Below are 26,429 nucleotides of genomic sequence, written 5' to 3'. Positions count from 1 at the left end.
AAGTGAAGCTGTTAAGTATTTCTCTGCATTGTACCTGCAATCAAAGATATTAAAGTGATGGTCTTTACAGTTATCATCCTAACTATCCTGGTTTCTCTTCTCTCACAATATCTACTGTTTATTTCCTTAGCTCTAAAACAACCTGGAGCTATGTTGTAAATGGTAATTATTATCCGTAATTAACTACATAAATTCCAAGTTATACAAATAGTAATCCTTCTTTATTGCCTTTTATTTAGAGAGATCAGCTCTCTCAAGTAAAGGACTTCTGCATTCATTTTAATAATAATTACTTGAGGGGCCGGCCCTGTGGCTTAGCGGTTAAGTGCGTGCGCTCCGCTACTGGCCGCCCGGGTTCGGATCCCGGGCGCGCACTGACGCACCACTTCTCCAGCCATGCTGAGGCTGCGTCCCACATACAGCAACTAGAAGGATGTGCAACTATGACATACAACTGTCTACTGGGGCTTTGGGGAATTAAAAAAAAGGAGGAGGGGGCCGGCCCGGTGGCGCAAGCGGTTAAGTGCGCGCGCTCCGCTGCGGCGGCCCGGGGTTCGCTGGTTCGGATCCCGGGCGCGCACCGACACACTGCTTGGTAAGCCATGCTGTGGCGGCGTCCCATATAAAGTGGAGGAAGATAGGCACAGATGTTAGCCCAGGGCCGTCTTCCTCAGCAAAAAAAGAGGAGAATTGGCGGATGTTAGCTCAGGGCTGATCTCCTCACAAAAAAAAAAAAAAAAAAAAAAAAAAGGAGGAGGATTGGCAATAGATGTTAGCTCAGAGCCGGTCTCCCTCAGCAAAAAGAGGAGGATTACCATGGATGTTAGCTCAGGGCTGATCTTCCTCACGGAAAAAAAATAAAAATAAAGAAAGAAAGGGAGGGAGAGAGGGAGGAAGGAAGGAAGGAAAGAAGGACCCTACTACCAATGTTAAAAAGGAATAATAATAATAATGATAATAATTACTTGGTAATTCTGGTGCCATTTGTATTTTGTATTCAGTAAGAAAATCTAATTTGGGAGTTATGTTTATCAGAATTGCTTTTTTCTTTTTTATGCTGGTACTACTAATAGTCTTAATGAAAGAAGTCTTGAACCAGAAATCAGGAGATACTGATGTGTCATTAACTGGCAGTGCAACCTTGAATGTTCATGTAACCTTAATAGGCTTTAGGACCACTGAAGTGAGAGGATTGACTGCCTCACTGCCCTGCCCAACTGTGAAAGCGTGTTGGTTCCTCAGTGTAAGCACTCTCTTAGAGATAAAAGACAAATGTATTTGAGCAACATAAATGGAAGCAAGCAAAAGTTATTGACACTGGGAAAAGCAGCATGACTTAGGTGAATGGAAGCTTTGTAATCAGACTGTCCTGGATTCCGATTCTGGCTCTGACACGTGCTAGCAATATGACCTCTTGGCAAGTTACTCAGCTTCTCTGAGCCTCCAGTTCCCATCTGTAAAATCAGGAATTGTGATTTCTATCGTGCAGGATTGTTGATATTTCAGTAATATGTATAAACATTTCTTAGAGTATCTGGCACATAGTAAGCATATGACACGTTATATTACTACTTCCCACTGCCTAGAATCAGTGTGCTTGGAGCCTTTGCCTCTGAGCCTCCATGCTTCTAGCCAGCTGATTGTCTGTGAATCCCGCACAGCCCACCTACAGCTCATTTGTCTCTGGCAGGACCGCTGACTTTCCGTTCAGAAAGCAAGTCCATTCCAGAGAGTTAGTTTCTTCACAAATGAAATGTACCTATTTTGAAGGATTTTTGGACATAACACATGTAAAGAAATTAGAATATTATCTAGCACACAGTAGGTACTCTGTAAATGGTAGTTATTTTATTTTTATATCTTAAAAATAATAGTGCCAATCTCCATAGTCTTTAAAAATTGTTTTGGAATTTTCTTTTGCTGCCTGTCCCTGGATGCTGTTGTTCTTTCTGATTGCCCAAAAACCTTTACCCTTATACCTTCCTTGGAGAGAGTGCTATTGTATAGTTTCCTACTCTATAGCTGTTAAGTTTAACTCCTTGCTTACAGTTATAAAATTTTCTCCCCAAGCCTAAATTGCATACCTTTCTTTCTATAGATTTCACTGTCAGCTCATAAGGACTCACACACAAACTTAATAACATAACAAATTTGTTATGAGAGGATATATGTATGTGTTTTAACCTGTCCAGTGTTATATTTTTAAAAAATAGATCCATTGCCAACATTTATAATTTGAGATTTTTTTCATTAAATTATCCAAATTCCAACATTTTTTATAATAGTCTTTATTATTTTGAGCAGTTTTAGATTCATAGCAAATTGAGCAGCAAGTACAGAGATTTCCCATATAGCACTTGCCCCCTCCAACTTGTCTTTTAAAATAGAAAGATCTGGCAGCAGTTGCCACACAGCAACATGTGCTTTGAGCTGAACAGTAGCTGTTCCCTTTTCTGGGCTGCCCCTTCTCCAGTTTACCTGTTTGCAGTTACTCCCCATCGTACCACAGGCAACTGCCTTCATTCATGTACATTATCTAACTCTTATAGGTATTTGAGATTAAAACTTCCTTGTGGAAGGAAATCACCTTAACTTGTTGCAATAAAAAATTCTATAAGAATCTGCTATGCCTTAGCCTTTTGAAGCTACAGAAATCTACAAAATGTCAACATTTTGACTCTGTAAATGGTCATTGAGCTCTTATAGTGAAGTTTAAAATTATAGAAATCAAACAATCCTATAATTAAGTGAATTTTAATTTGATACATTAAATCATGTAGTCTAGGGCCGGCCCTGTGGCTTAGCGGTTAAGTGCGTGCACTCCGCGGCTAGTGGCTGGGGTTCGGATCCCGGGCGCGCACCGACACAGCGCTTCTCCGGCCATGCTGAGGCCGAGTCCCACATACAGCAACTAGAAAGATGTGCAACTATGACATACAACTATCTACTGGGGCTTTGGGGGAAAGAAAAATAAAAAAATGAAAAAATAAATAAATAAATCATGTAGTCTATTTATAACCAGTGATTAAATGTTATGATTGCAGAGTATACGACACAATAAAGCATGTTAGCATTTAAGAAAAATTTTTCTACATTGTAACAGCTCAAGTGCTATCTCTAGTTAATTTTCCCATTAGTAGTATCAGACCATACCTGCTTTTCAAAAATAAAAAGTTACCACACAGGCGGTCACTTCTCCATTGCTAGTTAAATCCAGGCACATCTACCCCTCCCCTCCTACCCCTGAACTCCTTCCAGGCTGTCTCTGCTGTCTACTTATCTAAGCCAAAACCCTGGTCATTCTGTTTTTCCTCAGTCTTCCATCCCTGCTACTACTGGGTTCTAACTATTCTCTCTGCCTCCAATCTTATTCCCTTAATTTTTCTTCCACGTGGCCGCAGTCATCTTTCTGAAATTCAAATTTGACCATGTTATTCCTTTTAGTATTTTCCTGACTCTTGCCCAGAAAAGTCCAGCCTCGTTAGCTTAATGCCTGGTTGTCACAGAAGATGATGATGTGAATGATGGAAAGCTGTCAACAGACAGAGAAGATGTAAAGTTTCTTTAATGACAAAGGATATGGAGACTTTTAGAGACTTGGTGTTATTTCATATCTGAAGCTTGTCTAATGGTCTTTCCTCTGTCTAGAATGTCCACTTCATTTCCCTGATTCTCTTTCCTAGGTGTTAACACTTACTTGACTTTTAAATGTAGCTCAGATATTATTTTTTTCCTGGAAGACCCCTCCACCCCTACCCGTGTTTAGGTTGAGTGCTTTCTTCAGTATTCCTGTAGCTCTTGCACATCTCAGTCATTATCCTATGTGTTCTACAGAACACTATTCAAAAAATACTGTAAAATAAGTGGTCCATGTTGAACAGATGTAGAAAACAAAGTCAGGCACTTTAGAATTTCTCAAAGCATTTAATATGCTAAAGTGCATCAGTATTCTCCAAGAGAAGGATATAGTATGAAGCATTTTCCAAACAGAGTACTGAACCATATTTTTGAGCTGTTTGTTTCAGATTTCTTAATTTTTCATTTTCATATCAACCAGTGTGTGTGAGTGTGTGTGTGTGTGTGTGTGAATGCAAGTGCTGTTTTCTTTTGTTCCTCTGAGGATATTAATTAAAAAAATGTATAATCTTCTCTTTGCTCAGTTAACTCTGTTTCCTTGAGTTTTGTGTTTTGGGCTTGCTGAGTTTGGTGCATACCTTGCATTATTTTGTTTTATTCACACCTTTTTGACATACTCATTTCTGTATTGAGATTCCTTGTTGACTTGTTTGTGGATATTTAACTGTTTATCATAGCCCGCCTCAGGTGATGAATGAAAAGGAATGACTTGCTCCAGTTTGGAGCAAGATAGTAGTTGTCATCTGGAAATGGAGGCTTCCTGGGGGCCATTAGCTTCCTAAGGCACTACTGCCTTAGAGGCTACCTCACTGTGTTATTCTGGGTGCAGGTATTACTGCTGTCTGCTGAAGAGAGCAGAGTGCTCTAGCCTACCTACTGTTCCACGTGTCTCCCCATTCACTACTCTGAGAAATGCTCCTGCCCAGCCCTCCTGATTGGATTTGCATTGTTTTGGTTCAAGGGCTTGGAGGACCTTCAGACTGCTCCTAGTTTGCACTGGTCTTATGTTTTGGGTGGTTGTTAGTTCCTGTATTTACTTTCTTTTTCTTTCCTTTTTCCGTATTTTCACCCTTTTCCTTAAATCTAATCCCATTTTTTTAATCTTTCAGGGATTCCTCAAAATTTCGTCAGCTTATGGTACTATCTGCTTTCCAGCACTGTTATAGATATGCTTTTTAAAAGTCTGTTTTGATATTTCCTGGAGATTTAGTTGGGAAAGGGAAGTTATCTGTTCTCCATCTACCATCTTTATCTAGGCATCTGAATCCTTTACTTGCAAGGTTCACCTATAAACATTCCTTGAATTACCCTACACTGTGGGAAAGGCATGATGTCAGTATCTTGAATTGCTCTTTTGTAGTCAGTTGACTTTCTCTTCATGCTGTGTGCCCCTTCAGAGCAAAGACCACCCTATATTCATCTCTATTTCCTTTCCTTTCCAGCAAGCTGCTGGATATATGGTAGCTGTTTAGTTGAACCAAGTCTTGTGAAATCCAGGTTTACACAAGATATGAAGTAGGAGATAAATGATTGTTTGTTCTACAAAAGGAATCTTTTAACTGTAACTTGTGTGTCTATTGCATTTCAAGGTCTATTTGTTTATAGTCTGAGGGACTATCAAAGAAATGAGGATGCCAATTAATCACACATTCTGACTAACAAAGTTATCTGTTGTTTCAGCTGTCTTTAGTCCCAAGCAGATTCAGAACCAGGGAGGTAAAGCCATAGTAATTCATTTCACTCAGAGAAACTAGAAAATAAAATTATTAATGGAAAGTTATTTAAATTTTCTCTCCTGGTGGATTACAGTATTACTTTAAAATAGGTGTGTGTGTGTTTACATTCAAAGTAGTACCACCTGTCAGCATAAAGATATGGCTGTAAGAATATTTACCATAGTAAAAATTGGGAACACTCTAAATATCTAATAGAGAATATGTTAAACAATATGCTAGAACATTATGCAGTATTAAAAAAAAGATATTGTAAAATAACATTTACTGATTTAGAAAGATAATCACAATAACTTATTGAGTGGGAAAAGAACAAGTTACAAAATTGTATATACAGTATAATTGTATTTTCATTTTAAATAAGCCTGTGAATGTGGAAAGATTAAAAGGTTATACACCAATATGTTAGCAGTGGTTATCTTGGGGAAATGAGATCCTGAGTGATTTTTATATTCTTTTTGCGTATTCTTTTTTTTCAGTGAGAATGAATTACTTTTAGAATAAGTTTTTTAAACATCATTTAAAATAGCAAAAAGTTCAAAATCGCATTTGGGGTGAATATTCAAGGAATGATTCTTATTTTAGTTAAGTAAAATAAGTATCTGCCATTTTGTCTAATGTAGCTAGTGTAGGGAAAGAAAAGTTTTTCTCCACCCTCTTAAGGTCTCTGGCTGGGTCTGAAAATTAAACTGATAAAGATTAACGGGAGAAAAGTATACACATTTATTTAATATAAGTTTTACATGACACAGGAGCTTCCTGAGGAAATGAAGACCCAAAGAAACAGTTCGCCCTGAGTATGTTATGCTAGGTTAGATGGAGAGTGGACAGTCGTGGAGGAGTATGATGGGTTAAGGAGTAGGAGATAATTGTAGTAGAGAAGTGGGGAACTTAGCAAGGCCTGTTTGTTAGGATTCTTCTTGGTGTCCCTTGTCTTCGGAGATAAAGATGTCCCTTTGCTCTTGGTGTAGGGAGAGCACGTCTCACGTGAGGGTTTTATGACCTGTTTCAGGGAAGAAGGGCGAGGCGGGGGGGAGCTCGGAGTAACCTTCCTGTTTGTGCTGTTTTGTCCAACTCCTTCACCTTAAAGCAGCCCAGGTGCCATATTTGGGGTAGTGTGTCCTGAGCCCCACCAACTGCCGTGATTAACTTGTTGTTTTGGAATTTGTTAATGATGGTTCAGCTCTCATTAATATTACAAGTATTACCTTCATTTATCTTTGATACCTCATTTGTGAAGGAAATTTGTCAAAAACTTTAATTAATGGGGCCGGCCCCGTGGCTTAGCGGTGAAGTGTGCGTGCTCCGCGACTGGCGGCCCGGGTTCAGATCCCGGGCGCGCACCGACGCACTGCTTGTCTGGCCACGCTGAGGCGGCGTCCCACATACAGCAGCTAGAGGCATATGTAACTATGACATGCAACTATCCACTGGGGCTTTGGGGAGAGAAAGGGAAAAAAAAAGGAGGAGGATTGGCAATAGATGTTAGCTCAGGGCCGGTCTTCCTCAGCAAAATAGGGGAAGATTGGCATGGATGTTAGCTCAGGGCTGATCTTCCTCACAAAAAAAAAAAAAACAAATGTCAAGAATATAATTGTGGGGACAATGAATTGAACACTTCTCGCCAATGATTTAAGTAAAAATTATTTTAATCAAATTCACTTTATTTTCCATAAACATTTTCTATAAAAAATACAGTGTCTGAAAAACTGAGTTAAAACTTTAATACTACAAAATTAGATAGGCTCCAACTTGGATGCATGTTCTAAATGCTTATTTAATAATCGGTTAACATATCTTGAGCAATTCTTATGGTATTATGTGGAGGGCTTTACATGCATTATCTCATTTAATCTAACATCTCTTTTAGGTAGTTAGATACTTTTAACATCTCCATTTCCCATTTGAGAGGAAAGGCTTAGACAGGTTAAATATCTTGCCCATGATCACACAAGTAAATAGTAGAGGGAGGATTTGAACCCAGAGAACCTCACTTAAGAGGTCATGCTCTTAATCACTAAGATGATCTGCTTGAACTGGTAGATGCTTTTGTGACCAGTATTCCCTTGAAGCAATGACACCTTAAGGTCCTAAGATACCATAGAGGAATAAAAAACTTGAGCTGTTTTATTGATTATATGGTGTTCATACAACTGAGAAGGCTGTCAGTATCCTAGTCTAAACCTGCTCCCCAAAGAGAAACTTTCATAAAAATGTGTAAGTCCTAATTTTGAATATCTTCTTTTTTTGTGTCTGAGGAAGATCAGCCCTGAGCTAACATCTGACAATCCTCCTCTTTTTGCTGAGGAAGACTGGCCCTGGGCTAACATCCGTGCCCATCTTCCTCCACTTTATATGGGACGCCGCCACAACGTGGCCTGACAAGCGGTGCGTCGGTGCAGGCCTGGGATCCGAACCCCAGGCCACTGCAGCAGAGGGCGCGCATTTAACCGCTACGCCACGTGGCCGGCCTCAGAGGTGTTCTAAAGCTATTAGTTGAAGCAACTAAAAGAACAAAAAGTAAATCATTATGAAAATGCTAGATCTTTCAAAGTATTCCTACTAGAAAAAGTTTCATATCCATTTGAATATTAAGCTTCCTCTCAACCTTAATTCAATGCTACTTAACATTTTTCTCTTTGGAAGTATTATGAGTGTTAGTTAGAATTCCAAGTGAGCCTCCAAAAGATTTAGTTGGTAGATTATAATTGTAAGAATGTGTGCCTGCAATTAACAATAAAATCCTGAGTGTAGAATGTTAAAGTATAAGGGACTTAGTTGGTAAGTATATTCAGCTGCTAGTAACAGAGACTCCCAAAATAGTGATTTAAAAAAGGTAAAAAGTTTCTTTTTCTCTCATGTAAAAGGAATTCATTTTGACCATTTTGTAGTTGTCAAGGACCCAAGCTGTTTCTTTCTTGCTGCTTTGCTCTCCCCAGGGCATGGCTTCCATGCTCAGGGTCTAATATGGCTGTTAGAAGTCCAGCCAGGAGGTCCCGGCAGGAAAGGCAGATAGACTCAAGGGCAAATGTTCTCCTTTAAGATGCTATCCTAGAAATTCTAACCCACAACTCCCCTATATCTTACTGGCTAGAACTTAAGTCTAGAGCAACAACTAGCTGCAAGAAAGGCTAGAACATTGTTACTCAGAATAAAATTGGGCTTCTCCTACTTAGGAAGAAAAGGAGTATGTGTTTTTGGAAAGCAGCCAGCAGCGTCTGTCATAAGCTATAGGAGACATCTCATCCAGACTTCTAAGTTTCAGCTCTTAAGACCCAGACTTCACAGCTATCTGTACAGCTGGGTAGTGGCAGAGTTATAATCAGAACCTAGATGTCTTGCTGACCTGTATTAACCCGAGGGCTCACAACTGCTTCCACTAATGATGAATTAGATAAAGTGATAATGAATCAATCTAGCATTAATACAAGAGTTTTTCTTTGCCCCTTCGCCTCAACATCTATCCCCGCCACACACACACACGCTTGTATCTCTTGGAGTGTTATTACCTGCTTATTTGAGAAACCTTTTGATGATCATTTTTCCCTCAAGATAAAAGTTATATTGGCTGTCTAGATTCTGTGATTAAAAGTAGTTTTAGTAGGCTCTAAAAACATTTAACATCTGTTTTTAACATTAATGGTTTTATAACTTCAGGTAAATTTTTTTCTCAATTTTCTTCTGCAGTATAGCGGAAATACAGAAAGATGTGGAATACAGGTTGCCATTCACCATAAACAACCTGACCATTAACATTAATATGTGAGTATTATATCCTGTTTTTTCACATAATAGGACTTAAAAAAATCTTATTACCTCATTTCTTAGTTTTAAAGTGAACTTATTTGAGATATTTCCTTTTTAGTAACTACAATTTATCAAAGTTACACAATTTCATGAAATAAAAAAATTTTAAAGACATCATTGTAATGTATATTGCTGTAAGAAAGAAACTACAAAAGAGGAAATGGTAAGAAAGAAACTATAAAAGAGGAAATGCAATAGAAAGATATAATAATCCTTAGTACCATAATCGTTTTTATTGATTTGCACTGAAGTCTTAGCTGGTGATAGGCTGCAAGAGTAAGAATGATAATGAATCAAAGGTATCATGTTTGGAAAACCATTAGAGATATATTCACCTTTACATCAGAAACAAATTAAAATATTCTAATTTTCAGCGACAGATATATCAACCAGAACGTTCAAGGCTGAATTTGATCTGTTGATTATTTTTTAAGGAAAAAAATTAAAAGTTAAAAATATCATCATGAGTTTATTAAGTTATAAAGAGGGAAGGTTGGACAAAGTGATTACTGAAGTACCCATTTAACCCTAAGTGCAATTGTTAGTCTTTAGTATGAAAGAATTCAGTTATTATCTCAGACTGCATTGGGTGGCTGCTGCTAGAGCGAGTGTTTGGGTGAGGTTATAAGGCACCTAACTTGAAGATAGGAACCATGGCTTATTCGTCTTCATATCTCCATTGCCTAGCATAGTGTCTACACTAAGAAGGCCTTATTAAATCCTATGTGAATGAGTGAATTAAAGCATGAATATATAACAGTGTCAAGCATTATGCTATGTTATCTTGATATATAGGAGCTTTTTGAATCCTTACAGCAGCTCTGTAAATTGGGGCAAATTACAGACACACAGGCAGTGAATAGTGTAGTCAGGGTACAAACCCAGATTGATTGGATTCCAAAGGCCATTCATTGCCTTTTTTACCAAACTATTTTAACATCTTCAACTCTATAAATGAAGTAGTTTTATCTGTCTTCAGATGCCCTTGGTAGAGCTAAGTAGGAGAAGCCAACAAGGACCCAGTTTTCTTCCTGACAGTGCTACCAACAAGTAGTTTTCTGAGCCAACAGGGGAACAGAGAGGCAATTTAAAGTGACATATTCATCTGAGTTTTAGAGAAGATTAGAAAATAGGCTTCTACATGCAGAGAAATCCCATTTTTAAGATTTCACTCCCTAATTTTAAATTTGTTGTCATTCAAAAGTTAAGATCATTTTTTCTTTTTTTATTGTATTGAGAATTTTTCTGTTCTTTACTTGAAACCATGTGATTGACCTCAGAGTTGGGAAAGATGTGTTAATTGGGACATTTAGAAGAGAGCCTTGCAGAACCAAGTCATGATGACAGCTACAATGTTACAATCCTAGTACTTTCTGTTTTATTCACTTACTATTTAAAAATTCAATAGATAGTGAAATAATTCTTGGCAGCATTTCAAAAATCAGAAAACCACGAGAAAATTATATGGCCAGAACCTGTGGTCCAATAAATAGCCAGACTGAGTAAATATGGTTCGCCTAATCTAAATTTTAGCTGAGATTTTGTATAGCTTGATATATTGTGTTTGACAGCAATTAATTGGCATGATATGAAGAGTATTCTATAATTCAAGGTATCCATATTCCACATTAAGAAAGTTTTACTGTATTAAATTACTTTATAATCTTGTTGCCAAAGTATATCCTTTTATATATTTTCAATCAACTCAACAACCGTAATAGAGCGCTTTTTACTGAATAATTAATCCAAATGAAAATATGAAAATTTAATTTGCTTTTAACTAACTTTGTTTTAGGATTATGACAATGTAATGTAACATTTGTTGTCTTTGTTTTTGCTTTTCATCTGTCCTGCCTTTACCAGATTGCTCCCTCCACAATTTCCTCAGGAAAAACCAGTGATCAGTGTTTATCCACCAATACGACATCACTTAATGGATAAACAGGGAGTATATGTTACCTCTCCATTAGTAAACAATGTATGTATATGGTATAATTTATTTCAGAGTAATATAACAGGTGTATTACTTTTCTACTAAGTATTTTATAAATCTAAAATGCATTTAATATCTCATTTTGTAATTAGTAATTTTTAAAAAGGTTTTTCACTATATGTAATAGATAATACTGATTTGAAGGTTGTTTTTCAGTGGTGAGGACCTGTTGATGTTAGAACTTTGATTCACAGTGATCTTCCACAGTTGTTAGGGAGGGATAAAATTCAAATATCCCTTACAGTTCTTGGGATATGTATATGATTGATTAATGTGAAGGACTGTAACTTAAATGTACTTTCAGTATTTACTTTTGAAACTTCAAATTATTGTAAATAGTGAAGTGTGGAAATATTTCAGCTCCATTATTGATTAAATAGACCTTTAATATGATTTATGGTGTTGATTCTATAAGAAAATATTATAGGTTGTGGATTGCTAACATGTTCATTTGACACGATATCCTTTGCTTTTCATTTAACTCTTGACTTGCAAAAGTGGGTTTAAGATTAAGTTTTAAAGTGACATTATCCTAATAAGACTTCAGTCTTTTTCTGAAAGTGATTTTGATCATCCTGTTTTACTGTATTACTTTCAGTTTACAATGCACTCAGATCTTGGAAAAATTATTCAGAGTCTGTTGGATGAGTTTTGGAAGAATCCTCCAGTTTTAGCTCCTACTTCAACAGCGTTCCCATAGTAAGTATATTTATAACAAAAATGTTAGTATATATTTATTTTCATTTATTTTTATCAAAGTAATCAAAATATAGTTTAAAAATGCAAATGATGTTAAAAGGTAGTCCTCTGCTTTCCACCTCCCCGCCCTCACACAGATACATTCATACTCCAGAGGCAACTGTGTTTTCTTCTTTTAGCTGCTTCTCTATTTACCTTCATCTTTCTGAATAATATGAACATAGTGCTATCTCTTGATTCTTTCATGTTAGATATTATCTATTGTCCTCTTATTATGATTGATGAGGAGTTATCATTCACAAACCTTCCTTTTTCCTCATCCTCTCAGTGAAGTTATATCATGAGTTTTACTTAAGTTCATGTTTGGTGTTTTCATTACTTTGACTCGCTAAAAATTCCGTTGCTGAGCCAAGTACTTTATTGTGATTACATTTCCCTTATGATATAACTTTTTGCTTTTTTGCTTACTTCCATTTTCCATTGGTTTTATTTTCTTAGATCTTTTTAATTTTCCACATCTTTCAGCAGCTCTGAAAAATACCTTTCAAATTGTTTTTTCACATCATCAAACCTGTTAGGTAATCTCTAGATTCTGGTTTTTTTTCCCCTCGCAGACATTACTTCATTTTTTTGCCTCTATCGTAATTAGTTTCTCTCTATGACTGCTGCACAGCTGTCATCCTGGGATTTCCCTTTGCCACTTTCCCATATTGGATTCTCCTTTTCCTGGATCCTGTTTTTCTTTTTCTCAGGCTATTTCCTAGTTTCTTGCTTGACTGTCTCCCAATAGATTCCTGAGTAAAAGTATGTTCCAGTTACTAAGGATGAAATAACAAATTATCTTAAAACTGTGGCTAAAATAATGACAACATTTATTTGCCTTGTGACTCTGCAGTTTGGTTAGGGACTAGTGGAGATAGCTTGGTTTTGCTTCCCTTTTGCATTAGCTGGCATAGCTTGAAGTCTAGGGGTTGAAATCATCTGAAGTCTCACTTAATTCTCATGTCTGGCAGTTAATGTTGGCAGAACCTTAGTAAAGGCTATCAGCTGAGACATCTATATATGGCCTCTCCATGTGGCCCAGGCTTCCTCACAGCATGGTGATTGGATTCTAAGGGCGAGCATCTCAGGAGAGAGCAAGCCAAGTGGAAGCTGCGTTGCCTTTTATGATATATCCCTGGATGTCACTCAGCATCATTTCTGCTGCATTCTGTTTGTAAAGTCAGTCACCGAGTCCCACCCAGGTTCAAAGGGGAGGGGAAGTAGACTCCATCTCTTGATGGGGTGGCAAAGTTCAAGTAGAGCATGTGGGACTAGAAATCTGGTTGTGGCCATTTTGGAAAATATAATCTGCCACAGTTCTCCTGGCTACAAGAATTCACATCTCTCCTATATGCAAAAATGCACTCAAACCTCCTCCCCTAAGAACTTGCAGAGTTCGTCACATTACAGAATTAAGCTCATATTCAGGGTCCAGGGTTATAGCATCTAAATCAGGTTCAGGTACAGATGAGGTTTCTCAGGTGTGTTCCTCAAGTACAATTCTTTTTGATCTGAAGACAAGTGAATTAAAGAGATGGGGTAGCTGTCCCTCACACACCCATCATACAACAGTAGAACAAGCCTAAGATAACCACTATAGACTCTTTCGCTCAAAAAGGGAGAAAATGGGAGGCACACAGGAGACACCATCTATAGCAATTCTGAAATCCACCTGGGCCCATGTTGCCATTGCTTTGATTAGGACTTAGTCTTACTTTGTGGGAATGATTCTTCACAGAGTAATTCTGGGTTCTTGGTTTTGCCTTCTTAGTAAGTCTTCCTGTCCATAATATGTAGCTCTTGTTTGCAGGTGGGTAGATTTTTCAGCCTGCTTCTTGCTTATGGAAGTTTAAGGGTCCACTGGCCTCTTTTCATTTGATACTCTCTCTCTCCCTTTTAGACCAAGATGATGCAATTCTTTAAAATGTTTGTAGTTTTCTTATGAATTCTTTTTTTCATCTGTTTCTTTAGACAAAGCCAACACCACAAGTCTGCAAATTAAACCACTGGGCTTCCTGTTAGGCTGCTGAGACAACTCCCTTAAGATTCTTAGCAGCCCTAGGCGGCCTTTTGTCTTACTGGACAGTTCTCTGAGGCACTGCCTCAGTTCTTTTAGAGATGTTTTAACAAAGGGTCTTTTAGCCAGCCTGGGTTTGATCTTTTCTTTGAAGCTCTTTCTTAATTTGAAATCTTAGAGAAGCTGGGAATGAGAGACATTTTTATTTTCAAACCCAAGGAGTCATGTCTCTATATTTAGCAGTTCTTTCTTTAATTTCTCTCTCTTCTGTCACATTTTACTGTAGCCAACTAGAAGTCAGGTGGCACCTTTAACGCTGCCTGGAAGTCTCCTTAGCTAATCATCCGACTCATTAGGTGCATTTTTTATTTCCCACAGTATTGCAGGCAGCATTGTTGGTAAACTTTCCACTCATACATAACAAAGTTTGCCTTCCATAACAGTTTCCTCACTTTCCTCTAAGTGCTCATTGACCCCTTCTCAGAGGCCCATCAGACTTCTGCTAACAGTCTCCTTGAGGCCTTTCAGTCTTTCGCACTCTCCTGAGGGTACATGTAGCTTTCACCTCAGTCCCAAAGTCACTCCCATGTTTTAGATGTTTTTTTGTTACAGCAGCATTCCACTTCCAGGTGCTAAAATCTGTTCTGGTTGCTAAGGCTTCATAACAAATTACCCACAAAATTAGGCTTAAAACAGTGAACACATTTATTTTACTCACTAATCTTCAGTTCAGGCAGGGTTCTTCAGAGAGCTCTTGTCTGCTCTGCTTGTCGTCAGCAGGCTCTCAGCCTGCCCATCAGAGGCCTTGCCTGGGGACGTCTGCTGGAAAACCTCGATGTGGCCTCTCTATGTGGCTTGGGCTTCCTCACACATAATGGGTGCGTTCTGAGGGTGAACATCCTGAGAGAGAGTTGTGAGAAAGTCATATCACTTTCTGTGACTTAGCTGCTGAGGTCATCAGTGTCACTTCTGCTACATTCAGTTTGTTGAGGCAATCAAAAAGTCCTGACCATATTCAAGGGGAGGAAAATAGGCTTTTCTTCTTGATGGTGGAGTGACAAGGTTCTGGAAGAGTGTGTGGGACCAGAAATATTGCTGTGGCCGTTTTTGGAAAATATAGTATGCCACAAGATGCTCGGAAGATAAATTTTGAGACTTTTTTTTTAATCTGCAAATGTCTTTAATATGCCCTCATGCTTAATAGTTGATACAGTTCAAATTCTAAGTTGAAGTGGTTTTCCACTCAGAATTTTGAGGGTAGTGCTCTCTTGTCTATATATAGGCTTCTGTTGTTGCTAAGATGTCCAGTGCCATTTTGATCCTTTATAACTTTTTTTATCTTTGGTATCTGAAACTTGCCTGATGATGCAACTTGTTGTTGGTCTTTTTATTTCCTCTTCCCAGAATATTTATTAGCTGTATTGCCCAGTCCTTCTACTTAATTTCAAGAACTTTTTCTTGTTCAGAAGTCAGGAGGCAGGGCCGGCCCCGTGGCTTAGCAGTTAAGTGCGCACGCTCCGCTGCTGGCGGCCCGGGTTCGGATCCTGGGTGCGCACCGACGCACTGCTTCTCCGGCCATGCTGAGGCCGCGTCCCACATACGGCAACTAGAAGGATGTGCAGCTATGACGTACAACTATCTACTGGGGCTTTGGGGGAACAAAAATAAATAAATAAAATTATTAAAAAAAAGAAGTCAGGAGGCATCTTTAACTCTGCCTGGAAATCTGCTTAGCTAGATTATCCAGTTCATTAGGTACATCAGCCCCACCGCTCATCCTTGCCCTCCTGTGTCTGTGTCCTGGAGTCATGAGCCTCACTGATATTCTTTATCTAAAAGCTATATTTCCTATCTTATCTCAGGTTTGGGTTAGATATGAACTCATTCACCTTATTTGAAAATACAAGCCAACAAGTTTACTTTTTTCCATTTCAAAAAGTTCTGTGACACAGTGCACATTATTAAAAAGCAAATTTGATGAATTTCTTAGATTATTTTATAGGTTGTACCTGCTACTGAGGTCAAAATAAAGCAAATTGGTTCAAAATTATGAAGACTTTAATTCAAGGATAGTATGAATATTCTCTCATGTTGATCATATTGTTTCTAAATATATCTACACATATCACTATGTGTAGCCATCCTTTGAAATAAACAAGCTTACTAAAAAACTTTTTTTAACTTAATTTTTTCAAACAATCATATATTCACTTGGCTGAAAATTCAAAAAGTATAAAAAAGTATGAGGTGAAAAGTCTCCCTGCCACTTCTTTTTCCCTTGCAACTTAGTTTTTCTTCTCATTGGTAACCAAAGTTGTTTGTTTGGGTGCGTATGTATAGAATTCCTGAGATATTTTATGCATATACAAGGAAATACATACATGCAGTATTTTATCCCCTCCTTTTTTATACAAATGGTGGCGTACTATTCTCTTGCCTCTTTTTTTCTCTCAGTGGTATGGTTTGGAGAGCTTTCCATGTTGGTACTAAAGCACTTCCTCATTCTTCTTTATGGCCACAAAGTATTTGTTTTATGGATGTACCATAATTTATATAACAAGACTCGTATTGGTGGATATTTTCATTGTTTCTAATCTTTCCTAAAAGGCCCACCCTTCTTTGCCCTCAGTGCTGCAGTGAATAACCTTAAAAATAACTTTACCCAAATGTGAGGATATTTGTTGGATACATTCTCAAAGTGGTGTGCACATTTGCAGTTTTGACAACTAGAGCAAAATTACCTTACAGAGTACTTGTACCGATTTCTACTACCATACACAATGCTTACTTCCCCATAGCCATTGCCAACGTAGTATATTATCAAAATGGATTTTTGCCAATTTATAAGCAGAAAATGATGTTAGTATAATTTTAGTTGTATTTATCTTACTGACAGTGAAGTTGAGCATCATTTCCTATGATTTAAAGATGTTTTTCTTTCCTTTTCTGTAACCTGTGTGTTCTGTCCTATTCTCCATTTTGCTGTTTGGTTGTTAGTCTCTTATCAATTTGTAGGAATTCTTTATATATTAGAAAAATTGTTCCTGTGTCTGTGATATGAATTTCAAATGTTTTCCCCCAATTTGTTATTTGTCCTTACTTATAATAGGCTTTGTCATGTAAAGCTTTTTTTTTTAATATCGTGGAATTTATCATTATTTTCTCTCATGACTTCTGAATTTGGGATCACAGAAAGTCTTGTCCCACCCTAAGATATAATTTCCTAATTATTTCTTCTAGTTCTTTGAAGATTTTTTTTTTAAACATTTAAGTCTTTGCTCCTTGTGGGTTTTATCCTACTATAAATATGAGGATCTGGCTCTAATTTAATTTTTTCCATATGTCCCAACACGATTGATTGATCTTTTTTTCACTTACTTCAGATTCTGTCTTTATTGTATCCTAATTCTCATATATGTTTGGGGTTTTTCTGGATTTTGTATTCAGTTCCATTGGTCTAACTATCCTTTCACCAGTATTATGCCTTAAAAAGGTTTTTTTTAATTATTAAGGTTTTATGATTTGTTTTGCGATGTGGCAGGGCAAATCTCTCTTTACCCTCCTTTTTCAGTTACTTTTCTTTGTATTCATGCTTATTTATTTTTCCATATAAACTTTAGTATCAATATGCATTTCAAAATCTGTGACAAATGTTTTCTTCCAACATAATTCCAACTCATGTTAATTTATGTCATGAAATGAAATAGTTATGCATCACTGGAGGACAGGGATACGTTCTGAGAAAAGTGTCGTTAGGCCCTTTCGTTGCTATGTGAACATCATAGAGTGTACTCACACAAACCTAAATGGTATAGCCTACTATACACCTAGGCTATATGGTACTAATCTTATGGGACCACTGTCATATATGTAGTTCGTCATTGACCAAAACATCATTATACAATGCATGACTGTAATAGTACTCCCGTTAAAAAAAATTGTTTAAGCTATATATATTTTGGAACATGTTTCAATACTCTGATATGTGTTTTTTCAACACTACCAAGTAATTCTCTAGTTTTCAGCGGACACTGATTGGATTTCCTACAAATTTAACTCAATTCTGATGCTGTCTGTCTGGAGATAGTGTCAGATCTCACAGGTAAAGGGCTCAATCTCATAAGACTGCCCCACTTCAGACACCAGTTGAAAATCCACAGGTTGTTACTTATGCTTCTGACCTCTGGCTATAAATCAGAGGTTAACGATGACCCTTCCTCAGATTTGATTAATTTGCTAGAGCAGCTCACAAAACTCAGAGAAACATTTACTTATGTTCACCGGTTTATTATAAAGGATGAATAGCCAGATGAAGAGGTATATAGGGCAAGGTCTGGAAGGGTCCCCAGTGCAGGAGCTTCTGTTCCCATGGACTGTGGTGTACCACCCTCCCGCCATGCGGATGCATTCACCAACAAGGAAGCTTGTCAAATCTTGTTGTTCAAGAGTTTTTATAGAGCTTAATCTGCAGCCCCCAACTTCTCTGAGGTCAGTGGGTGGGGCTGAAAGTTCCAACCTGCTATCATTGGGTCTTTCTGATGACCAGCCCCATCCTGACGCTACATAAGGATCCAGCCTAAGTCATGTCATTAGCATAAACTGGGGTGTTAGGAATAACAGAAGAGATTTCTATCACTTAGGAAATTACCAGGGTTTTAGGAGCTCTGTGCCAGGAACCTGGTCAAAGACCAAATATATTTCTTATTATACCACACATACAAAGTGAAATATTTAGTATTTTATTTAAAACAAACATGAATCTTTTTCTCCTTTACATAGTGACTGACCTGTGTAAACTTACTGTACTAATTCAAATATTGGTATTTAGATAATTCTCATCTGCATTTAGGCCTGAATTACCCTAGTTATTTTAGAGTCTGGTTCTCTCGAAATTTCTCTAAAAGAAAAAAACCGTTAAATGTAAAATATTTATTATCTTTTTTAGATATAATTGACATATAACATTGTAATAGTTTCAGATATACAACATAATGATTCGATGTTCATATATATTGCAAAATGATGACCACAATAAGTCTAGTTAACATCAGTCAGCATACATAGCTACAAATTGTTTTTTCTTGTAATGAGAATGTGTACGATCTACTCTCTTAGCAACTTTCAAATATATAATACAGTATTATCAACTATAGTAACCATGCTGTATATTACATCCCCATGACTTATTTATTTTATAACTAGAAGTTTGTACCTTTTGACCCCCTTCTTTCATTTCCCCCACCCCCATCCTCTGCCTCTGGAAACCACCAGTCTATTTTCTGTATCTGTGAGCTTGTGGGTTTTTTGTTTTTTTTTTTTTTAAGGTTCTGCTTAAGTGAGATCATATGGTATTTGTCTTTCCCTGTCTGACTTTTTTCACTTAGCATAATGCCATTAGCATAAGGTCCATCCATGTTGCAAATAGCAGAATTTCCACATTTTTTATGGCTAAATAATATTCCATTGTATATGTACACATTTTCTTTATCCATTTATACATCAATGAACACTTAGGTTGTTTTCATATCTTCTGTTGTAAACAATGCTGCTATGAACAAGGGAGTCCATATATGTTTTTGAGTTAGTGTTTTCATTTTCTTTGGATAAATACCCAGGAGTGGAATTGAGTAGTTTTACTTTTAATTTTTTGAGGGACCTCCATACTGTTTTCCATAGTGGCTGCACCAATTTACAATCCCATCTACAGTGCACAAGGATTCCCATCTCCATCCTCACTAGCATTTGTTATGTCTTGATGATAGCCATTCTAACAGGTGTGAGGTGATATCTCATTGTGGTTTTTTGTTGGGTTGGTGGGTTGGTTGGTTTTTTTTTTTGTTTTTTTTTTGCGAGGGGAAGATTCCCCCTAAGCTAACATCTGTGGACAATCTTCCTCCTTTTTTTCCCCTTCCTTTTTCCCCCCTCAAAGCTCCAGTACCTAGTTGTGTAGAGTTGTAGTTTTTCTGGTTTTTCTCTATGAGCCGCCACCACAACATGGCTGCTGACAGACGAGTGGTGTGGTTCCGCGTCCGAAAACCGAACCCAGGCTGCCGAAGTGGAGCACACCGAACTTTTAACTGCTAGGCCATCGGGGCTTGCTCTCATTATGGTTTTTATTTGCATTTCCCTGATGATTAGTGATGTTGAGCATCTTTTCATGTACCTTTTCTGTATGTCTTCTTTGGAAAAATGTCTATTCAGATCTTCTGCCTGTTTCTTAGTCGGATTGTTTTTTTGCTATTAAGTTGTATGAGTTTTTTATATATTTTGAATATTAACCCCTTATCAGATATATGATTTACAAATATTTCTCCTGGTTAGTAGGTTGCCTTTTCCTTTTGTTGATGGTTTCCTTTGCTGCGCAGAAGCTTTTTAGTTTGATGTAGTCCCACTTGTTTATTTTTGCTTTTGGTGTCAGATCCAAAAATTCATTACCAAGACCAATGTCAAGGAGCTTACTGCCTGTGTTTTCTTCTGGGAGTTTTACAGTTTCAGATCTTGCGACATTTTGTTAACTGTTTTCTGGCTGTTTTGTAGTTCCTCTCTATTTCCTTTTTCTCTTTCTCTCTTCCTTTATGGTTTGATGACTTTCTTTAGTAGTATGCTAGATTCCTTTTTCTTGATCTGTTGTGTATCTAGTATAGGTTTTTGCTTTGTGGTTACCATGAAGCTTACATATAACAACTTATATTTATAACAGTCCATTTTAGGTTGATAACAACTTAAGTTTGAGTGCATTCTCAAGCTTTACATTTTTACTCCCTTCCCCCATGTTTTTAGTTTTTGATGTCACATTTTATATCTTTTTATCTTGTGTATTCCTTAACTAGTTATTGTAGTTATAGTTGTTTTTACAACTGTTGTCTTTTAGCCTTCATACTAGCTTTATAAGTGATTAGTCCACTACCTTTATTATATATTTACCTTTACCGTGAGATTTGTACTTTCATATGTTTTCTTGTCACTAATTAGTGCCCTTTCTTGTCCACTTAAAGAAGTCTCTTTGGCATTTCTTATAAGGCCAGTTTAGTGATGATGATCTCTTTGGCTTTTGCTTATCTGGAAAACTCTTTATCTCTCTTTCAATTCTGAGTGATAACTTTGCCAGATAGAGTATTCTTTGTTGGAATCTGTGTTCTTTCAGCACTTTGAATATATTGTGCCACTCCCTTCTGGCCTGCAAAGTTTTTGCTGAAAAATCTGCTGATAGTCTTATGGCAGTTCCCTTGATGTAACTAGTTGTTTTTCTCTTCCTGCTTTTAAGATCCTTTCCTTGCCTTCAACTTTTCACATTTTAATTATAATGTGTCTTGGTGTGGGTCTCTTTGGGTTCATTTTATTTGGAACTCTCTGGTGTCCTGGATCTGGATGTCTGTTTGCTTTCCCATGTTAGGGAAGTTTTTAGCCATTACTTCTTCAATAAGTTTTCTGCCCCTTTCTTTCTCACTTCTCCTTCTGGGACCCCTAAAATGTGAATGCTACTCCAGTTGATGTTGTCCCATAAGTCCCTTAAGCTACCTTCACTTTTTAAAATTCTTTTTTCTTTTTGCTCCTCTGATTGCCTGAGTTTCACTGTCCTATCTTTGAGTTCACTGAACCTTTCTTCCTCTTCATCTAATTTGCTATTGAATCTCTGTAGTGTATTTTTCAGGGCAGTTGTATTCTTCAGCTCTGTGACTTCTATTTGGTGTTTTCTCATATTTCCCATCTCTTTGTTGAGAGTCTCACAGTGTTCATCCATTCTTCTCCCTAGTTCAGTGAGCATACTTTGAACTGTTTGTTCAATAAATTACTTAATCGCTGTTTCATTAAGGGTTTTGTCCTCAGGTTTTATCTTGTCCTTTTGTTTGGAACATATTTCTCTGTTTCTTCATTTTGCTTGACTCTCTGTGTTGGTTTCGATGCATTAGATAAAACAGCCACTTCTCCGTCCTGAAGGATTGGCCTCATGTAGATGAACTTTATCATTCAACCCTGCCCTAGCTCTTGATTGTCTCTCAAACTTTTGTTCTTGTCCAAGTATCCTGTTATAATCTTAAATATCTCCCAGTAATTGAGAGTGTGCCAAGAGTTGTCAGTGTCCCAAAGAGAAGGATCTGACTCAGCACCTAGATTCAGGCTGATTGGAAGCCAGACCCTCAGGCAGCAGCTTTTAAAGTATTCAAATATATATAGTCCTGTGGGACCACAGTTGTAAGCCCTGCTGGCCGCTTGAGCCAGGCGATCTGCAGCTATCCCCTGCATGGCACAAAAATTAGGACCCCAGACTGTATAAGCTCCTTTCTAGGAGATATCAGTGAGCTATAGCAAGGCAGAGGGAGAGTGAAAAGCTTGCGTCCACTGGCCCACATGAGACTGCCTCTCTGGGCCTCCAGGTGTGTGCCAAACCTGAAGCCTGCCCCTTAGGTCAAAGCTCTGGGACAAGCAAATAGGCCTCTTTCACAGAAAGACTGGGGCTGTTTCAGTCTGCCTTCTGTGCAGTGCCCTGGGGTGGTAGCCTGCCAAGAACTGTCTCTCTGTTACAATCCCATGGGACCCTGTCCACCAGAGCCAGGCGATCAAGGGGCATCCCCTGGGCAGCAGCCTCAAAAACCAGGGCACCAGATATGAGTAAGAGCTCCCCTCCAAGAGATACTGGCCCTCCAGAACACAACAGAGGGAGAGTGTGAAGATAGTGTCTGTCCTCCAAGGTCTCTGGAAAGGATTACAGTTAGCTCTTAGATTTGTGTTTAATTAGAAGTCTGCCCCTCAGACTGCAGCAAATAGGCCTCTTTCACAGAAAGACTAAACTCCCGAGTCTCTTGCCTCTTGCTGTGCCCTAGGGGTGATAGCTATTTAAGAATTCTTTATACATTGGTTACAGTTCTGTGGGACTTGCAAGCATAAGCACTGCTGGCTACCGGAGCCAGGTGATATTGAGGTGTCCCCTGGCAGCAACTGCGAAAGTTGGGGCACCAAAAAGGGTAAAAAAGCTCCTTTCTGTGTGAAACCAGCGAGCTGGAGTGAGGCAGAGGGGGAGTGCAAAGATAGCATCCACCAGTCTACATTCCAGACATAAAAACTAGGGCACTAGAGGCATGTAAAAGCTGCTTTCTGGGAAATATTGGCACTTTGGAGTGCGGCAGAGGAGAGCTCAGAGATGGCATCCACCGACTGGAGCAAGGCAAATGGGGAGTGTAAAGATAGTGCCTGCCTGTGTCTGTCCCCAGAGAGTTTCCCAGCAGGCCCCTAGACGTGTGCTCAATTAAATGCCTGCCCCTCAGGCCAATGCTTTAAGATTAGCAAATGAGCTTCATTCACATAAACTCTGGACGGCTCTGATTGGCTGACTCTGTGCTGGGCCCTGGGGCGGGAGCCATTTCTCAGTTCCTTTTAGCCTTGTGGGTCTTGTGGACGGAAGCCTCCTTGGTTTTCAAAGCTAGATGTTTTGCGGCACGTCTCTCAGGTGCAGGTCTTAACGGCTGTGGTGCCCAATGTGGGGTTCAAACTGTTCCCTCCTCAGGGAGAATCTCCATGTTTTGAGTTCCCTCCCATTTGTAGGTCGGTGCACCAAGGGTGAGGTTTATGGCGAGATTGTGTGTCAGCCTCTCCTACCTGCTTTAGTGTGGTTTCTTTCTCATTTGCCCAATGTGTAGGAGTCACTCACCTAGTTTTTAGGTTTTTTTCCAGAGGAAATTGCTCCATATGTAGCTATAGATTCAGTGTGTCCGTGGAAGGAGGTAGTTCAAGATCTTTCTATATCGCCATCTTGAATCAGAACCCAAATATTTATCTTGCAAAAATAGATACTATTTTCTGATTAAATCCCAAGTACATACTGGTATATAACTTTTTCTAATATATATACGTGTTTTTCTATATGCATCTGTTTTTAATATTTTAACATTTTTAGCAGCTCATCTATACATTTAATTTTCTTTTAAAATTTTCTAGAAAAGCAGTCTTGACTTTTAGTCAGATTTTGCCAAGTACAGTGAAAGCTATGAAGCAGCCTCCACTCAAATAAATTTTCTGGATTAAATGTTCTCCATTTCCTTTGTGAAGATGCTGATTGATGCTAATGGAATGCTCAAAACTCAAAAATGGCCTGTTTGTTCACTTCTGCTCTGCCCAGCTGAAGTGTATGTTTTCTAAAACATTTCTCTTTTTCATGGAAGCCACAATTCTCTTTTTTGGGGGTTCATATTTTTCGGTTTATATAGTATTTAACTCAGTTATATAATTATAACAAGTCACCTGCAGTAAAGATTCCATCTATAACGCATGACCATTGTTAATATTAGAACAATTTAGGAATAATTTAATAAATTTACCCCTAAAATCTAATCTAATGTTTCTTCTTTCTTTCTCTTTAGCCTATACAGTAACCCAGGTGGAATGCCTCCTTATGCTTCTCAGGGTTTTCCGTTTCTTTCTCCATATACCCCACAAGAAGCTAACCGGACTATCACTTCTTTATCTGTTGCTGACGCTGTTTCTTCTTCAACAACAAGTTATACAACAGCCAAACCTGCTGCTCCTTCATTTGGCATCCTTTCAAATCTGCCGTTACCCGTTCCCACAACAGACATTTCGGCACCGGTCGGTATCTTCAGTTACCTGTATTTTGTAGCTTCAAAACATTCAATCAATCAGCAAACTTTTATTATATGCTTCCTTGTGCCAGCCACTGTTAGGCACAAAAGATAAAAAGATTAAATCACTTTTTCAACTCAGGTAACAAACTCAGAGAGGTGACTGAGGAATAATCAAATAATTGCAAATAAGGAACCTCCCAATAGAGTAGAAAAGATAGTCTAGAGTTATGGTGGAGACACAGTTGAGGGAATGGTCAGTGCTCCCAGGGACCAAGGTAGAACTAGAAGGAATGCCTTTATAAAAAATGCGATTCTGGATGCTGGCCCAGTGGCGCAAGCGGTTAAGTGCGCGCGCTCCACTGCGGCGGCCCGGGGTTCGCCGATTCGGATCCCGGGCGTGCACCGATACACCGCTGGTCAGGCCATGCTGTGGCGGCGTCCCATATAAAGTGGAAGAGGATGGGCATGGATGTTAGCCCAGGGCCAGTCTTCCTCAGCAAAAAAAGAGGAGGATTGGCAGATGTGAGCACAGGGCTGATCTCACACACACAAAAAAAAAACAGTGTGATTCTGGTTTTTTTCACTACTTTATCCTTAGTGCCTCAAACCACGCCTGATACATACAGTAGGTGCTCAGTTAAAATGAAGCAGATAAATGAATGAATTTTCTTGAGACCAGATTTTGAGAGATGGTAATGAATTTGCCATGATGACAAGGGGTTATATATAAAGCATTCTGTAAAGAGCCAACAGCACTGATAAAGCTGTGGAGGCATAAACCAGATGGCATATTCGTGAAGCTGCCTAGAATAGATCTCTCTGGCTGTGATATAGGATATAGGCAAAGGCACACAAAGCGATCATGTAGTAGAAGCAGGTATGAGATTGTGGAGGGACTGCTATAGCATGCTAGGGGCTTCAAGTGTCCCATTGGTTTAAAAATTATACGTTCTTAAATTAAGCTGATAACTGTTGCCATGTGGGATGTTACTGAGGGAAAGACTAATACTTTGTGCATAAAACATATAAAGGGATTTAAAAACCTTCATTTTTAACCCTTAGTGAATATCACCCATAAAAATACTCAAATATTGTAAAACCTTATTATATCCAACTTTACTAATTTTATTGTTTGTAATAATTTAGAATATAGACCCAGGTGGACTTTTTTTCCCCAAAACCTTCATCATTGCATTAATGAGTATTATAAACAAACTACAGTTAGTAGTGTAAACAAAATTATAAGAGAACTTTTTGGGGGTAATCAACTTTAAAAAGTCATCTATATTCAAACAACGGACACGCTATTCCTTAACTACCCTGCCGTCTCATTGAACTTAAGTACGTAACTATTCAGACTTTTGCCAACTTTAATTTTTTTCTATGCTTAATGCCTTTCACTTGAGACAAATGTATTCATATATATCAATGAAATCCACAGATAATTCTCTACTCTTGTCACAGATACACTTAAGAGATTTGTTTTACAGCCATATACTTGCCTAAGAAAGAGCTAACACAGGTGCTCACATGATCCCCACCAAAAAAACAAAAAGTAGCCCTATATGTATAAAGGTACACTGAAAAAAAATAGAATGAAGGAAAAAGGGGAGAGTAAGGACAATGTAAAGTGCGAAGATGAAGATGTGATAATGAAAACAGTTAGGGGGCTGGCCCCGTGGCTTAGTGGTTAAGTGTGCGCACTCCGCTACTGGTGGCCCGGGTTCGGATCCCAGGCGCGCACCGACACACCGCTTCTCCAGCCATGCTGAGGCCGCGTCCCACATACAGCAACTAGAAGGATGTGCAGCTATGACATACAACTATCTGCTGGGGCTTTGGGGTGGAGGGGAAGGAGGAGGATTGGCAATAGATGTTAGCTCAGAGCCGATCTTCCTCAGCAAAAAGAGGAGGATTAGCACGGA

General features: G+C 38.4%; 1 protein-coding gene across 2 annotated transcripts in view; it reads left to right on the top strand.

The window, feature by feature from the left end:
- The window catches only part of VPS37A (VPS37A subunit of ESCRT-I), a 42,249-nt gene that overhangs the window by 4,026 nt on the left and 11,794 nt on the right, over positions 1–26,429 (top strand). For both annotated transcript variants that reach the window (XM_058525090.1, XM_058525089.1), the window contains exons 2-5: positions 9,057–9,131; positions 11,040–11,154; positions 11,768–11,868; positions 24,283–24,508. In XM_058525090.1, the coding sequence (XP_058381073.1) occupies positions 9,057–9,131; positions 11,040–11,154; positions 11,768–11,868; positions 24,283–24,508 (517 nt within the window). The remainder of the gene's footprint in view (positions 1–9,056; positions 9,132–11,039; positions 11,155–11,767; positions 11,869–24,282; positions 24,509–26,429) is intronic.

The sequence above is a fragment of the Diceros bicornis genome, chromosome 29, assembly GCF_020826845.1.
Source record: "Diceros bicornis minor isolate mBicDic1 chromosome 29, mDicBic1.mat.cur, whole genome shotgun sequence".
Classification (NCBI taxonomy): domain Eukaryota; kingdom Metazoa; phylum Chordata; class Mammalia; order Perissodactyla; family Rhinocerotidae; genus Diceros; species Diceros bicornis.
The sequence above is the reverse complement of the archived record's forward strand: the minus strand, read 5'-3'. Positions and strand labels throughout refer to the sequence as shown.